General features: G+C 42.9%; 2 protein-coding genes across 8 annotated transcripts in view; one reads left to right on the top strand and one right to left on the bottom strand.

Moving 5' to 3' along the window:
• The window catches only part of LOC126210497 (uncharacterized), a 502,330-nt gene that overhangs the window by 249,920 nt on the left and 233,755 nt on the right, over positions 1-18,655 (top strand). The window lies entirely within an intron of this gene.
• LOC126210495 (uncharacterized) overlaps positions 1-18,655 on the bottom strand; it is a 467,621-nt gene that overhangs the window by 404,717 nt on the left and 44,249 nt on the right. For both annotated transcript variants that reach the window (XM_049939730.1, XM_049939731.1), the window contains exons 4-5: positions 15,035-15,162; positions 8,032-8,207 (exon numbers count right to left, since the gene is read on the bottom strand). In XM_049939730.1, coding sequence (XP_049795687.1) covers positions 8,032-8,207; positions 15,035-15,162 — 304 coding nt within the window. The remainder of the gene's footprint in view (positions 1-8,031; positions 8,208-15,034; positions 15,163-18,655) is intronic.

Genomic DNA, 18,655 nt, shown 5'->3' with positions numbered 1-18,655 from the left:
TCATCGTGACCGGACCAAATATCTCACGAAATAAGCGTCAAACGAAAAAAACTGCAAAGAACGAAATTTGTCTAGATTGAAGGAGGAAGCCAGATGGCGCTATGGTTGGCCCGCTAGATCGCGCTGCCATAGGTCAAACAGATATCAACTGCGTTTTTTAAAGTAGCAACCCCCACTTTTTATTAGATATTCGCGTAGTACGTAAAGAAATATGAATGTTTTAGAAAGGACAACTCTTTTCGGTTTGTAATAGATGGCGCTGTAATAGTCACAAGCATATGGCTCACAATTTTAGACGAACAGTTGGTAACAGTTCGGTTTTTTAAATTAAAATACAGAACGTAGGTACGTTTGAACATTTTATTTCGGTTGTTCCAATGTGATACATGTACATTTGCGAACATATCATTTCTGAGAACGCATGCTGTTACAGCGTGATTACCTGTAAATACCACACTAATGCAATAAATGCTCAAAATGATGTCCGTCAACCTCAATGCATTTGGCACTACGTGTAACGACATTCCTCTCAACAGCGAGTAGTTCGCCTTCCGTAATGTTCGCACATGCATTGTCAATGGGCTGAGGCATGTTGTCAGGCGTTGTCGGTGGATCACGATAGCAAATATCCTTCAACTTTCCCCACAGAAAGAAATCCGGGGACGTCAGATCTGGTGAACGTGCGGGCCATGGTATGGTGCTTCGACGACCAATCCACCTGTTGTGAAATATACTATTCAATACCGCTTCAACCGCACGCGAGCTATGTGCCGGACATCCATCATGTTGGAAGTACATCGGGATTCTGTCATGCAGTGAAACATCTTGTAGCAACATCGGTAGAACATTACGTAGGAAATTAGCATACATTGCACCATTTAGATTGCCATCGATAAAATGGGGGCCAATTATCCTTGCTCCCATAATGCCGCACCATACATTAACCCACCAAGGTCCCTGATATTTCACTTGTCGGAGCCATAGTGGATTTTCCGGTTGCCCAATAGTGCATATTATGCCTGTTTACGTTACCGCTGTTGGTGAATGATGCTTCGTCGCTAAATAGAACGCGTGCAAAAAATCTGTAATGGTCCCGTAATTTCTCTTGTTCCCAGCGGCAGAATTGTACACGACGTTCAAAGTCGTCGCCATGCAAATCCTGGTGCATAGAAATATGGTACGGGTGCAATCGATGTTGATGTTGCATTCTCAACACCGACGTTTTGATTCCCAATTCTCGCGCAATTTGACTGCTACTGATGTGCGGATTAGCCGCGACTGCAGCTTTAACACCTACTTGGGCATCATCATTTGTTGGCGTTTCACATGTGACTGAACGTTTCCTGTTTCCTTAAATAACGTAAATATCCGGACACTTAGATGATGTCGTCCAGGGTACCGAGCAGCAGACATAGCACGCGCCCGTTGGGCATTTTGATTACAATAGCCATACATCAACACGGTATCGACCTTTTCCGCAGTTGGTAAACGGTCCATTTTAACACGGGTAATGTATCACGAAGCAAATGCCTTCCGCACTGGCGGAATGTTACGTGATACCACGTACTTATACGTTTGTGACTATTACAGCGCCATCTATCACAAAGCGAAAAAAGTGGTCCAACTAAAACATTCATATTTCTTTACGTACTACACGAATATGTAATAATAAATGGGGGTTCCTGTTTTAAGAAATGCAGTTGATATCCGATGGACCTATGGCAGCGCCATCTAGCGGGCCAACCATAGCGCCATCTGGTTTCCCCCTTCAAAAAAATGGTTCAAATGGCTCTGAGCACTATGGGACTTAACTTCTCAGATCATGTCCCCTAGAACTTAGAACTAGTTAAACCTAACTAACCTAAAGACATCACACACATCCACGCCCGAGGCAGGATTCGAACCTGCGACCGTAGAGGTCGCGCGGTTCCCGACTATAGCGCCTAGAACCGCTCAGCCTCTCCGGCCGGCTTTCCCCCTTCAAGCGACAAGTTTCGTTCTTTGTAGTTTTTTCGTTTGACGCTTATTTCGTGAGATATTTGGCCCAGTCATTATCAATGGAGCAACCTGTGTAACGTTAAACAAATGTTGATGTAAATTTTTATCTTTGCTAACGGGTTCTGTTATTTATCTACATAAAACATGGAACTTTAACGAACAGCAGCATACATTTTTCATCCGCAGAAGACGTACAGGAATGTCTATGTTCTGTGTTATTCCCCCCATCGTCGGACAATCCAAGCCAAGGCACGCTCCCGACTCCGTCTCCTCAAGCTCCTCTCCGGCAGTACGTGGGGTCTGGACCCCTCCACCATCCTCCACACCTATAAATCCCTCATCCGCCCTATCCTCTGTTACGCCCATCCGGCCTGGATCTCTGCCCCCCCTACCTTCAGATCCTTGAACGCCATGCCCTCCGCCTTGCCTATCGCATCCGTCTCCCCTCCCCCACGCGGATCCTGTACGACCTAATTCCGTTCCCCCACCTCCTACTTTTCCTCTAACAGATACGGATCCTCTACACCTCCCGTAAACTCGATCCTCCTCACCCGTTTGTCTCACCTATCCTCTCCCTCCCCCGACTGCTGCCGTGCCTGTATTCCCACGTCCCACCTGCTCTCCATCTCTCCACCCTCCTTACCCTCTCCCAAGGTGGCTTCCGCCAGCTCCCCCTCCTACCACATTTGATCCTCCCTTCCTGTGTTTGTTCGTTTGGGCACCCTCCCTCCCTTCTCTCCTCTTTCCCTCCCTCCTCCCTTTCTCCCCACTCCTCCCCCGGGCTTCCCCTAACTCCGTCACTCTACTCCTCGTCCCATCTCCTCTGCCATTAGCATCTTGCTCTCCCATCTCCCTCCCCCTCACCCTTCTCACCCTCTTGGCAGGTCCCCGGACTCGCACACGTTACGTGAACATTCGCGCGCCGGAGATCATCGCCATCCGTTTCTCGTGTGTGCCGTCGTGTTTTGTGTTCAGTGTTCAACGTCACACTCCATCGTTCACATGTGCCATCGACATCATCAGCGTTAGTGCGTCGTGTCAACAGTTTGTAGTGTGGATTATCGTCGAGTGTGAACGGCTCCGTGGTTTTGTATTTATGTGGCTACTGTTTTATTACCCGCCATTATGTAAATTATGTCTATTCCTTCTGTGTTATTACACAGGGTGGTCAGAAATAGTCTGAAAAGTTTGTGATGGTGTTGCAAGGTATATTGTCGTGAGAAATAATTCTTTAAAAAAAATTCGATACCTAGCGCCGTTTCCGAGATAAATAGCACTGAATTTAACCAATCAGACCGTTTCGTGATCAAATTTCAAGCTCGCCGTCAGGAATAATTACTGTCAGTTGGTGTCAGCGTAGATGACAGCACACGAAACTGCTCAACCTTTGAGTCTGTTCGATATTGAGTCGGTATCCCATTTTTATATCAGTTTCTTGGTTTTCGGGAAAGCAAACCAAGAACACGTTCGGCAACCCCGTTTCTTGAAGCTGCACACTCAGTAACTTGACTGGATAACTTCAGTGCTAATTAACTCAGAAACAGCGCAATGTGTCTAATTTTCTTTGTGACATTCATTTCTGAGTGCAACCTGCCCTGTAGCACCCATAGACGCTTTTCAGACTTTTCCTGACCACCCTGTGTACAGGGTGAGTCACTAAGTGCTGCCAGCTAGAATAAATCTGAAAGTATGACAGTAGCTGAAAAGTTTGTGGGACATATGTTGCATGGGAAAACAGGGGTCACAATATGACGTTGGTTTTTGTTGCTCGGTGGGGTCGCTTTAGAGATATGAAGCTCACCTTCGTTTTTTAAATGGGATGCTATAGTTTGGCACTTGTTTTTGACGGCGCCTATCAAGACGAATCCAATGATGTGTAACAGTAAGGTCTTTGAAGGTCAACGAAGATCAAAAATGTGGTTGTTGTTGTTGTGGTCTTCAGTCCTGAGACTGGTTTGATGCAGCTCTCCATGCTACTCTATCCTGCGCAAGCTTCTTCATCTCCCAGTACCTACTGCAGCCCACATCCTTCTGGGTCACTTGCTTAGTGTATTCATCTCTTGGTCTCCCTCTACGATTTTTACCCTCCCCGCTGCCCTCCAGTACTAAATTGGTGATCCCTTGATGCCTCAGAACATGTCCTATCAACCGGTCCCTTCTTCTTGTCAAGTTGTGCCACAAACTCCTCTTCTCCCCAATTCTATTCAATACCTCCTGATTAGTTATGTGGTCTACCCATCTAATCTTCATCATTCTTCTGTAGCACCACATTTCGAAAGCTTCTATTCTCTGCATGTCTAAACTATTTATCGTCCATGTTTCACTTCCATACATGGCTACAGTCCATACAAATACTTTCAAAAACGACTTCCTGACACTTAAATCACTACTCGATGTTAACAAATTTCTCTTCTTCAAAAACGCTTTCCTTGCCATTGGCAGTCTACATTTTATATCCTCTCTGCTTCGACCATCACCCATTATTTTGCTCCCCAAATAGCAAAACTCCTTTACTACTTTAAGAGTCTCATTTCCTAATCTAATTACGTCAGCATCACCCGATTTAATTCGACTACATTCCATTATCCTCGTTTTGCTTTTGTTGATGTTCATCTTATATCCTCCTTTCAAGACACAGTCCATTCCGTTCAACTGCTCTTCCAAGTCCTTTCTGTGCCTGACAGAATTACAATGTCATCGGCGAACCTCAAAGTTTTTATTTCTTCGCCATGGATTTTAATACCTACTCCGAACTTTTCTTTTGTTTCCTTTACTGCTTGCTCAGTATACAGATTGAATAACATCGGGGAGAGGCTACAACCCTGTCTTACTCCCTTCTCAACCACTGCTTCCCTTTCATGCCCCTCGACTGTTATAACTGCCATCTCGTTTCTGTACAAATTGTAAATAGCCTTTCGCTCCCTGTATTTTACACCTGCCGCCCTTAGAATTTGATAGAGGGTATTCCAGTCAACATTGTCAAAAGCTTTCTCTAAGTCTACAAATGCTAGAAATGTAGGTTTGCCTTTCCTTAATCTTTCTTCTAAGATAAGTCGTAGGGTCAGTATTGCCTCACGTGTATGTGGTATGAGCGACCATTTACAGAAGATGTTCGAAGTGATGACCATTGGTAACTATGCAGTGCTGCAATCTTCTTATCATGTATTGAGTGATATTCCTTATCACTTCGGCACTTACCGAAGCACATGCTCTTACAATTCTCTCTCGTATATCATGCAAATAGTAAATATTCGCCGAATACGGCCTATCCATCTTACGTGCCATCGATATGTAAACACCATTCGATGGTTTCACAATACATCACTAATGGGAACGACATGACTAGTATCGTCGAATCAAGCTAATGTGAAGGACGTATTCCTTCGAAGAATACGTCGATATGCTTCTCATTTACAGAGACTGCCAACGAAATTCAGTGAGATCTAGAGAGTTATTCGCTGAAAGATATCCCCAACGTACTCATCCTACACGTGTGTATGATAAATTGAGAACAACTGGATCAAAAATGGATCTGAGCACTATGGGACTTAACTGCTGTGGTCATCAGTCCCCTAGAACTTAGAACTACTTAAACCGAACTAACCTAAGGACATCACACACATCCATGCCCGAGTCAGGATTCGAACCTGCGACCGTAGCGGTGGCGCGGTTCCAGACTGAGGCGCCTAGAACCGCTCGGCCACATGCAACTGGTTCTTCAACGCATCAGGAACACATCCGGCAAAGGATAGTTACTAACGAGGGAACGGAAATTGGTACTCTTGCAACTGTGGTTCGAGATCCTTGTGTTAGTTCGCGTCAAATCGCAAGGGAATATCTTCTGCATCGCCATAAATATCAACCTTACCATATCAGTCTCCACCAAGAATTAACTGCTACAGATTGTATGCGTCACATTGAATTCTGCCGATGGATTCAACTTCAGATTCAGAGGGATGACACATTTATTAAACTGCTTTTATTTACTCGCGAGGCTACATTCACGAACCTTAGAAATGATAATTTGCATAACATGCCTTATTGGGAAACTGAAAATCCATGTTGGCTGCGACAAGCTGCACACCAAAAACCATGGTCGGAGAATGCATGGCGTGGGATTCTGGACGACGAAGGTAATCTTGATGGTAGGAAGTACACCACATTCCTGCTACAAGTGTTACGTCTGTTATTGGAAGAAATACCTTTAAGAACAGAAAGTTGTATCAACACAGTGGGTATCCGGCACAATTTCGCTGATGGCTAGAAATGATTTGCAGAGAGAATTCCGAAACTTTTGGATTGCACGCGGAGGAGATGTGTCGTGGCCAGCTCGTTCGCCATACTTGACGCCTCTGGATTTTTTCTTGTGGGGAATCGTAAAACACATTGTTTATAAATACGTTCCAGCTACACCTGAAGGTATGCGAGAGAGAATTGTCAGAGCATGTGCTTCGATAAGTGCCGATGTGATAAGGAATACCACTCAATCCATCATAAGAAGATTGTGGCTCTGCAGTATTACCAATGGTCATTATTACGAACATCTTCTGTAAATGGACGTTCATGCCACCTTTGTGACCCTCGTTGACTTTCAAGAACCTTACTGTTACACATCACTGGATTCGTTTCGATAGCCGCTGTCAGAAAATAAGTACCGGACTATGGCATCCCATTAAAAAAAAAAAACACAGTGGATCTTCATACCTCCATAGCAGCCGCACCTAGCAACAAAAAACTAATGTCACAGTATGGCCCCCGTTGTCCCATGCAACATTTGTCCCACAAAGTTTCCAGCTCGTATCATACTTTCGGAGTTATTCTTGGTGGCAACAGTTAGTGACTCACTGTATAGTCTGAACTGATTTTAAATGTATACAGAGTGGTCCAGAAAAATGTAGACACTCGTCGATAGTCAGCATTAACAAAACAAAATGACATTCCGTTACAATTCTTGCACGAGTGGAGGGTTATTTTACGTGTTTAAAATGACCAACATTAGCAGCCAAGCAACGTCGATTCCTCTCTACTTGTGACCTAACTACGACTGCCAGTGTAGCCAGAGGTTTGCCCAAGATATCATTGTTTAGATGAATTATAAAAACATAGGTAGTACACGAAAGCTACAGTACTCCCTCTAGTAAAAGTAGTAACACCGTTCATTATAATAGTTTGCTCTGCTCATCTGTTGCGTATCATGTAACCCATTTGAAGACAAAATACAATATCAAAAATTGAAGACCAAACGGAATCCCGTAATGACCAGTTGCTGTAACCATTTCCTTCAATATCGTCCATTACTAACGTTTGTTTGCTCTATCCTGAATTAAATAATCTCAGCAGTTTGTGTAACAGTTAAGCAAAAATTGATTCAAGAGTCATAATGAGTATGATAAAATAGTTTAGATAGTTTGATAAAATAGTTTAGATAAGTAGTTTAGACATGAAGAGAATAGAAGCATTCGAAATATGGAGCTAAGGAAGAATGCTGAAGATCAGATGGGTAGATCACGTAATTAATGAGGAGGTACTGAATAGAATTGTGGCACAACTTGACTGGAAGGGATCGGTTGGTAGGACACGTTCTGCGTCATCAAGGGATCTCCAGTTTAGTACTGCAGGGAAGCGCGGAGGGTGAAATTCATAGAGGGAGACCAAGAGATGAATACACTAAGCAGATTCAAAGGGATATAGGTTGCATTAGTTATTCGGAGATGAAGAAGCTTGCACAGGATTGAGTAGCTTGGAGAGGTGCATCAAACCAGTCTCTGGACTGAATACCACACCACAAAAAAAAAAAAGTGGCTCTGAGCACTATGAGACTTAACTTCTGAGGTAATCACCCTAGAACTTAGAACTACTTAAACCTAACTAACTTAAGGACATCACACACAACCATGCCCGAGGCAGGATTCGAACCTGAGACCGTAATGGTCGCGCGGTTCCAGACTGTAGCGCCTAGAACCGCTCGGTCACCCCGGCCGGCACAACACAACATTGAGTCTAACATAGGTTTCAATGTACATTGGTTTATACCTTATTATATACTTCCCAGGCGACTTCTTGTCTTCTTCCACCTTGTAATTCGCTGTCTGCTCGCTGACGTATTGCATATCCTGTACCCAACCCCTTAATTTCGTGTGTAGCATGTCCCTCATATGCTCCACGTGGTTAATCCAGGTACTGAGCAGCTCATCATTCGGGTGCGTATCCTGAGAAACACAGAGAATAATTCAAATTACTGGCATAATATTCGCAACCAGCAGCCAGTCTTAACTTACACTTATAGGTAGCGCTATTACGTAACATTGAAATTGTGGCCGGCATATGGACTAACACTCAGTTTTCTACAGCCATTGCAACATGAATCCAAAATAAGTGTCTAGTGATGTCTTATTAAATACAGACAATTTTCAACCTATAACAACAGATAAGAGAGTTCCAGTTATTTCTAGGTAGCAACAGTATGTGAAGATAACACGATCTAGATTTTTTTTTTCCTTTTTGCTGTGCTTTCTTTTTCCTTGTTTTCCACTTTACTTTCTTTATAAATCGAAAAAGTTATTTCAGGATGAGTACTGTAAATTTATTTTTTCCTACAGCTATGTTCCTGTTTGCCTCGTGTCATCACCATCACAAATCGTTGTGCTGATTGCTGAGCATCGTGACCCGACTACCCATATGTCTCCACCCTGGACAGTAACCAGCTTCTCTCAGAACCTTCTGGGGAGGCAGACCAGAGATGTCCTTGATTTGATCTCTCCTCCTGGTCGTTGCTCCTCCCTCCGGTCTTGTGCCCTAGACCTTTCACGATTATTTTCTCGAGACTTTCTCCATCTCTTCTCACAATTTGGCCATAGAACTAAAGAATTTTTTGGTTGACACGAGAAAGAGGCGCCTGGAGATACTGAGCTGGTCTATGATGTACTCATTTGTTCTTCTTTCGGTCTGTTTTGTGTGCAGCATCGTGCGCCAACACCAAAGCTCAGACGCTTCGATGCGCTGTTAGTCTCTCGCTTTAAGAGTGCGTGTCTCGCAACTAGGAGTGTTGATATTTTCAAAAATATCGGAAAGCCGATATATTGATATTAAAAACATATCGTTACAGGCCACCGACTTATCGAAAAATGTGTCGATATATCGACGGAAAACGTGGATACGTACGGGCCTATAAATATATCGGGTGCATATTGTAAAAATACTGCCGGTTTTAGATCTATATATTTAAGTATTGATCTATAATTTGATACTCTGTACATCAACAAGTTAGCTACCAGATTATCACCCTTATAGCGAGAATTAAAAAGAAAACGATGCACGTTCACGCCTGGTGATGACCACTTTGCTAACTGTACGTAAGAGGCACAATAAAAGGTGACCGATGGCTCCGTCGCTGGGTTTCGTCGCATATCCGATTTGCCCAGAACACTCCTTGTCGACTTCCCTGGTTTTTCCCATTTCTGCAAACGCCAGCGCCCTAGCAGCTGCAGTGTCAAATTTGCGTGATGAAGTTAAACGTTGCAGTTTCTGTTGGTAGCGCCGAGCGCCGATTACGTCAGCATACCCCCCCCCCCCCCCCACACACACACACATCTCCGCCCAATCGCGTCATTTACATTGTGGTCATCTATTTCAAACTGTTTTTAATAATGCCGATGTGAAGAAATAGCACACAGCTGGTGTGCTATCTCTCAACATCGGAAATCTTGTTGTTTAATTGTCCCAACCATCACCTCGTGCATTCGGACTTCCTCTTTGTGCCACCTATACTTCGGTGAAGGGAGTCAAAGAGAAATACTGCAGGTGATGGGAGCTCGAAAAGTAGTAAGACTCCTTCACACAGTGAAAGTAAAATTATGTTTTACTACAATTTGAAAACAACAGCTTCATACACTACTGGCCATTAAAATTGCTACACCACGAAGATGACGTGCTACGCACCCGAAATTTAACCGACAGGAAGAAGATGCTGTGATATGCAAATTATTAGCTTTTCAGACCATTCGCACAAGGTTGGCAGCGGTGGCGACACCTACAACGTGCTGACATGAGGAAAGTTTCCAACCGATTTCTCATACACAAACAGCAGATGACCGGCGTTGCCTGGTGAAACGTTGTTGTGATACCTCGTGTAAGGAGGAGAAATGCGTACCATCACGTTTCCGACTTTGATGAAGGTCGGATTGTAGACTATCGCGATTGCGGTTTATCGTATCGCGACATTGCTGCTCGCGTTGGTCGAGATCCAATATGGAATTGGTAGGGGTCAGGAGGGTAATGCGGAACGCCGTGCAGCATCCCAACGACCTAGTATCACTAACAGGCGAGATGACAGGCATCTTATCCGCATGGCTGTAACGGATCGTGCAGCCACGTCTCGACCCCTCAGTCAACAGATAGGGACGTTTGCAAGACAACAACCATCTGCACGAACAGTTCGACGACGTTTTCAGCAGCATGGACTATCAGCTCGGAGACCATGGCTGCGGTTACCCTTGACGCTATATCACAGACAGGACCGCCTGCGATGGTGTACTCAGCGACGAACCTGGGTGCACGAATGGTAAAACGTCATTTTTTCGGATGAATCCAGGTTCTGTTTACAGCATCACGATGGTCGCATCCGTGTTTGGCGACATTGTGGTGAACGCACATTGGAAGCGTGTATTCGTCATCGCCATACTGGCGTATCACCCGGCATGATGGTATGGAGTTCCATTGGTTTCACGTCTCGGTGACCTCTTGTTCGTATTGACGGCACTTTGAACAGCGGGCGTTACATTTCAGATAATGTTACGACCTGTGGCTCTGCCCTTCATTCGATCCCTGCGAAACCCTACATTTCAGCAGGATAATGCACGACCGCAAGTTGCAGGCCCTGTACGAGTCTTTCTGGATACAGAAAATGTTCGACTGCTGCCCTGGCCAGCACATTCTCCTGATGTCTCACCAATTGAAAACGTCTGGTCAACGTTGGCCGAGCAACTGTGTCGTCACAATACGCCAGTCACTACTCTTGATGAACTGTGGTATCGTGTTGAAGCTGCATAGGCAGCTGTACCTGTACACGCCATCCAAGCTCTGTTTGACTCAATGCGCAGGCGTATCAAGTCCGTTATTACGGCCAGAGGTGGTTGTTCTGGGTACTGATTTCTCAGGATCTATGCACCCAAACTGCGTGAAAATGTACTCACATGTCGTTTTTAATATCATATATTTGTCCAATGAATACCCGTTTATCATCTGCATTTCTTCTTGGTGTAGCCATTTTAATGGCCAGTAGTGTATAGATAAAAATATCACCACTCCATATTGTCATAGCGATATCGATACAGCTGGGAAAGATATGTCACCGATATATATCGAAACATTTTGGGAGGTTTATCGATATTTGGGCTTATCAATATTCTGCCAACAACCCTACGCGCAACCATAAAACTGAAGGGAAAACGCAAGTGTTCCAACAAGTCGCAAGTTTGAGGTATTCGTTATTGTTCTGTTCTGCGAAATCACGGTGATTTCCTTCGTCGTCACTCGCTCTAGCGTGATCCGTCTTCTTATCTCATCTTCACACCTTGCCGTGTCACAGACGTTTGACCAAAGATAGATAAAAGACTTCCAGTTCCTTTAATCGACCTGTGAGCTGGACCTATACTCCTCGGTCACTTACTATGAGTTTCGACTTGTTGAGATTGAGGTCCAACCCATATGATAGACAAATGTCCTTTACTGTTGTTAACAGCTCAGCAACTTCATTTTCGCTGCTGTGTACAGGTATGGTGTCCACAGAAAATCGGAGCTTGTTAAAAATTCTACCAGCAATTGAGATGGCTTTAGTCCAGCCATCACCACCATTCCTTATAAAATTTTCTGTATAAATATTGTACAGTTGGGGGCGTAGAACTCAACCCTCTCTGACTCTTTTTGATACGCTGAAGAAATCAGATGTACCAGCACTTGTCTTCGAAGCTGCGAGGTGATTATTGTGTGAACTTCTGATCAGTACTGTCAAGTGCGGTGAGACACCAAACTCTGGAGTACCTGTCACAACTTTTCCCAGACAACGCAGTCAAAGACTTTCCTATAGTCACGGAAGCAGACAAGAACACAAAGGTCTCGCAATTTCTCGATTCCTTGTCGTACGTTGAGAAACTGTTCACGAGTTCCTTTTCCTTGAATATAACCTGTTTGTTCTGCGGATAAGCGAGGCTGGATACATGGTTTCAAACATTAGGTCGAGATGTAGTCGTCGTGAATGTAATTCCTATTTTCATTTTTTCTGGTGCTGTGTACTCGCACGTTTATTAACACGTTATTTAAAATTTTTCCCTTGAACAGAATAATGTGAGGTTGCAATTTTGTGTTACAATGTAAATCGATGTATTCGTCAAGTTTTGAAAGTGTAATTTTAAGCGAGATATGTTGAGCTGTAGAAACATACCGATAGATCGACAGAGAAAAAAAACATCAACGAAGAGTCTGGATTGAGAACGAGAGTGTGTTTGTCGTGCCACGGGAATGAGGGTGTACTGCGTGCCGTGGTCGGTGTGAAACAATTGTATCCCTCAGTATTACGTGCACCGCGGAAGAGCAACTAATTAACATATGGTTCGCGTTGCTTCTTACATGGGAAACTCCCCATCGCATCCCCCTCAGATTTAGTGGTAAGGGGGCCCAGTGTACAGACTGCCAAAAGCTGAACATAGATCAAGCACGAAAACAGAAAGAAGGTGTACTGTACAATGAAATAAAAAGCAAAATAGAAACTGTGAACGGTCGAAGCTCGAGAAGTAGTGAGGTAACGGGCGAGTTGTGGCGCCCTCGAGTGCCAAAGAGAAACCTTAATGGCAGACATTTCACAGTTCGTACAGAAATTAATAGTAGCCAGATGAACTATGATTTCTCAAAAAGAAACATGTAGATTACCATTATTTGCGCTAAGATTCTGATGTTGTAATCAGTTATTCAATATCTTTGTTAGTTTTAAGTTTAGTATCTGACGCTCAATTATACAAGTAACACCCAGCAACGAATTTCCAAAGTATAAAAGCTTCATCCGATTTTCTCGATCGCCATGTCTTTAGAAAGCTATTAGTGTAAACCTAAATTGGTACGAATTACAGGCATGTAACGTAAATAGTACATGAGTTATTGGAGGTCAAAGTGGCTGATTACTATCGATGGCGTCAGACCATAAGTACTCCACAGTTACACGAAAAAACGGTTGCAGCGCGCTTATAAATATATTTATTCTTCTATGTCTTTGTTAATATCCGACATATGCTATTCATAAAGAAACTGGTGAATTATTTACTGTGTTTTAGAAAGAACAGAGACATTAGGCTTCGGGCCTACCTTTTGCTTCTTTTTTTTTATATGTGTGTGTGGTCTTCAGTCCAGAGCCTGGTTTGATGCAGCTCTCCATGCTACTCTATCCTGTCCAAGTTTCTTCATCTCCCAGTTCCTACTGCACCCTACATCCTTCTGAATCTGTTTAGTGTATTCATCTCTTGGTCTCCCTCTACGATTTTTACCCTCCCCACACTGCCCTCCAATACTAAATTGGTGATCCCTTGCTGCCTCAGAATATGCCCTACCAACCGATCCCTTCTTCTAGTCAAGTTGTGCCACAAATTTCTCTTCTCTCCAATCCTATTCAATACCTCGTCGTCAGTTATAGGATCTACCCATCTAATCTTCAGCATCCTTCTGTAGCACCACATTTCGAAAGCTTCTCTTCTCTTCTTGTCCGAACTGTTTATCGCCCACGTTTCACTTCCATACATGGCTACACTCCATACAAATACTTTCAGAAAAGACTTCCTTACACTTAAATCTATACTCGATGTCAACAAATTTCTCTTCTTCAGAAACGCTTTCCTTGCCATTGCTATCTACATTTTATATCCTCTCTACTTCGATCATCATCAGTTATTTTGCTCCACAAATAGCAAAACTCCTGTACTACCTTAAGTGTCTCATTTCCTAATCTAATTCCTTCAGCATCACCCGACTTAATTCGACTACATTCCATTATCCTCGTTTTGCTTTTGTTGATGTTCATCTTATATCCTCCTTTCAAGACACTGTCCAATCCGTTCAGCTGCTCCTCCGGGTCCTTTCTGTGCCTGACAGAATTACAATGTCATCGGCGAACCTCAAAGTTTTTATTTCTTCTCCATGGATTTTAATACCTACTCCGAATTTTTCTTTTGTTTCCTTTACTGCTTGCTCAATATACAGACTGAATAACATCGGGGAGAGGCTACAACCCTGTCTTACTCCCTTCCAAACCATTGCTTCCCTTTCATGCCCCTCGACTGTTATAACTGCCATCTGGTTTCTGTACAAATTGTAAATAGCCTTTCGCTCCCTGTATTTTACACCTGCCACCTTCAGAATTTGAAAGAGGGTGTTCCAGTCAACATTGTCAAAAGCTTTCTGTAAGTCTACAAATGCTAGAAACGTAGGTTTGCCTTTGCTTAATCTATTTTCTAAGATAAGTCGTAGGGTCAGTATAGCCTCACGTGTTCCAACATTTCTATGGAATCCAAACTGATCTTCCCCGAGGTCGGCTTCTACCAGTTTTTCCTTTCGCCTGTAATAAATTCGTGTTATGATTTTGCAGCCGTGGCTTGTTAAACTGATAGTTCGGTAATTTTCACATCTGTCAACACCTGCTTTCTTTAGGATTGGAATTATTATATTCTTCGTGAAGTCTGCACTAGTAATTCAATTTCTGACTCAGCAGACTGCTAACACATTACGAGAAAGACGAAAGGGTCTAATTTTTTCACCGTCCTTATCCGTTTTCAGCTTGCATTCTCTCTCTCTAACAACGCTACAAGTATCGTAGACGTACGGGAGAGTCAGAACTCTTACAGATGATTAACGTCACAATCGGACACGCAAAGATAACGACAGTGTGAATCAGACATAGGAAGCAGACTCTCAGAACTGACCACTTACGCGGCTGTGTGTGTGTCATTTTCTCACCCATCTTACGTGTAACAAACTGAGTTAGGGAAACGTCACTTACCAGGTTGTCGAATGCGAACGGAACCAAAGCTGCTGATAGATGCCTCACACCATGTGAGAGCAACTGGGCAACATTCCGTGTGTAGCTGGAGACGTGTTCCAGGTAGACGGGCACCTCGGCCTCCAGTTCTGGACAAGACAGACGACATTCTAATGAACTACACAACTGACCAGATTTCTGTCAGAAACACAGCTTTCACTCCTGGCTTCACTTGTTAATATGCTACATGTAGGCAAAACTGCAGTGGTACTTGTCAGCAAAGCAAAGTCCAGGAAATATACACCAAATTTATTAAAAAAAACTTAGAATACAATAGCTCCATATTTAGCAATTATATACAACCACTCGCTCACAGAAAGTTCCGTACCTAAAGACTGAAAAATTTCTCAAGTCACACCAATACCCAAAAAGGGATTTAGGAGTAATCGGCTGAATTACAGGCCCATATCACTAATGTCGATTTGCAGTATGGTTTTGGAACGTACACTGTATTCGAACATTATCAAGTACCTCGAAGAAAACGATTTATTGACACATAGAACGGATTCAGAAAATATCGTTCTTGTGAAACACAACTAGCTCTTTATACCCATGAAGTAATGAGTGCTATCGACAGGGGATATCAGACTGATTCCATATTTTTAGATTTCCAGAAGGCTTTCGATACCGTTCCTCACAAGCGTCTTCTAACCAAACTGCGTGCCTTAGTTGTGCGACTGGATTCGTGATTTCCTGTCAGAAAGGTCACAGTTCGTAGTTCTAGAAGCAAAGTCATCGAGAAAAACAGAAGTAATATCCAGCGTTCCACAAGGAAGTGTTATAGGCCCTCTATTCTCCCTGATCTAGATCAACGATATAGGAGACAATCTGAGTAGCCGTCTTAGATTGTTTGCAGGTGATGCTGTCATTTACCGTCTTGTAAAGTCATCAGAAGACCAATTGCAAAATTATTTAGATAAGATATCTACATGGTGCGAAAAGTGGCAATTGAACCTGAAGTTATTCACATGAGTACTAAAAGAAATCAGCTAAATTTCGATTACGCGTTGTCACATAAATCTGATGGCTGTAAATTCGACTAAATACTTAGGGGTTACAATTACAAATAAAATAAATTGGAACGATCACATAGATAATGTTGTGGATAGAAAAAACCAAAGACTGCGATTCTTTGGCAGAACACTTAGAAGGTGCAACAGGTGTACTAAAGAGACTGCTTACACCACGCCTGTTCGCCCTGTTCTGGAGTATTGCTGTGCGGTGTGTTATCCACATCAGGTGGGACTGACGGATGACACCGAAAAAGTTACAAAGAAGGGCAGTATTATCGCGAAATAGGGTAGATAGTGCAACAGACATGATTGGAGTGGCAATAATTAAAACAAAGGTGTTTTTCGTTGCGATCGGGATCTTCTCATAAAATTTCAATCACCAGTTTTCTCCTCCGGTTGCGAAAACATTCTGTTGCCACCCACCTACATAGAGAGAAATGATTAACATGATAAAATAAGAGACATCAGGGCTCGCACAGAAAAAGTGAAGCGCTCGTTTTTCCCGCGCACCGTTGGAGAGTGGAACGGTAGAGAGACAGCTTGAAGGTGGTTCACTCAACCCTCTTCCAGGCACTTTATTGTGAGTAGCAGAGTAATCACGCAGGTGTAGATGTAGATGTCCACATTGTAACGTTCCTTAAAAAGTGATATAATGGACTTGACGATTAAGTTGAATGAATGTCTGATCTGTGGAATGACTGCTGAACTCTAATTGTCGTGTGGCGTGTTGTAAGTGCAAGTAGTGTTCTTAGTCTGTGTAATTGTTAACAAAACTTAACACGAATCGATTGGGTAATGCAACTCTCAATACCAATAAAGAAACAGTCACTGCAAAATACATTCACCCCCTTAACCACTGAATGCTAAGGCCCTGTTAAAAACTAATGGGTTTGGTCCCAGTACACGTAACAATTAAATTAAATGGTCTTACGTCTAAAGCAGCAACGGTGGAACGCGTATATTCTGGTCTCCCTTACAAAAATATAAATATACTAACTACAGGCTCAGCAGTGTACAATGCTGGCCATAATACTTGAAATGCACATGAAATTCATTTGGCTGATAAACTAGAACATTTAAGAAATTCCAAATTCTTTGAAAACTGTATGACCTGGACCGGGAGGCGTTGCTTATTATGATGGATTACTAGCACTCACTGCATACAGCAAAATTATATTGCAAATTAAGTTTGTCTTTTCAAAAACATCTGACAATTGAAGTTACATCACTCACAATTGATTCACAAACAATGAGATTTAAACAGCAAGTATTATCTAACGTCATTAATCCAACGTAGATGCAAATCATCAAATTACACATAGCTCTGTTAACAAATCTTAAAAGCATTACAAAAATGAAATACCTAACTAGACTTTCTGTGAAAACCGTTTACGTACATCGTGGGGTTACTCAACAATAACTAATTGTCAGCCAACTCACCTATACTAACGCTCTGGCAAAAACAGAAATCGTAATTATTGAGAATTTTTACCTCGCATACTTGAAGACTTCTGCTTCCATGTTCAACAATATCGACATACCTGCATTGATCTAACTCTTGGTGACTTCACACAGCACACCACAGAAGCTGCCCACTCCATCGTCTTTCCCTCACACACAGCTACCTATAAGTGTGCACCCGGCTCTCTCCAACACTACATTCTCAAACCAGAAACACTATCTCTGGCTCTACGGTCGCGCACAGTCAGCAATCCACATTATCGAGCCTATCAGAGACATTCGTCCTTTATAGTATACTAGTTTCAGTTTAATTTATTAATATTCTTATCTTATTCTGGTGCCACATACAAGTGCGACCCAGTGTACTCCTTCCAGCATTGTGTTCAACGTTAAAGACCAGATATTCATCATTTTGATTTACAGCTCCTTGTATTGACCGTGTTTGCAGTTAAAATTCTTGGAAGTGAGGTCCTTCAGTTATGCAAAACACCATTTTCTCTCAGTACCCGCCGGCCGGAGTGTCCGAGCGGTTCTAGGCGCTACAGTCTGGAACCGCGTGACCGCTGCGGTCGCAGGTTCCAATCCTGCCTCGGGCATGGATGTGTGTGATGTCCTTAGGTTAGTTAGGTTTAAGTAGTTCTAAACTCTAGGGGACTGATGACCTCAGATGTTAAGTCCCATAGTGCTTGGAGCCCTTTTTTTTCAAACGTTCACACACCAAAAATATTTAACATAATGATACGAACAGCGATAAATACTAGTCCAAGAGCCAATAAAAGATATCCATACCATGTAGCATATGTACAGCCACTAGAGGAGAGACTGATATATGTGACAGCAAAATACGGAGAATCTAGATTAACAACAGAATCAGAAACAACGCACTCGTTAAAACAACCACCGATGCAGCTTAATTTTCCAAAACAAATATTCGTTCCCACCAAGTGCTACTGCACAACTATGACAGAACCCAGCAAGTACAAGTTATGCCGCAGGAGTTACAGGATCAAAATTTGCAAGAAAATTAATATAGATTAGTTTAACATACAAATAACCCTACTGATGTTTTTAGGGAGGTTTTTTCCACAGTATGGATCCAAATTCCACC

This window comes from Schistocerca nitens, chromosome 10 (genome assembly GCF_023898315.1).
Source record: "Schistocerca nitens isolate TAMUIC-IGC-003100 chromosome 10, iqSchNite1.1, whole genome shotgun sequence".
Classification (NCBI taxonomy): Eukaryota; Metazoa; Arthropoda; class Insecta; order Orthoptera; family Acrididae; genus Schistocerca; species Schistocerca nitens.
This window is presented reverse-complemented; position numbering and strand designations above follow the sequence as displayed.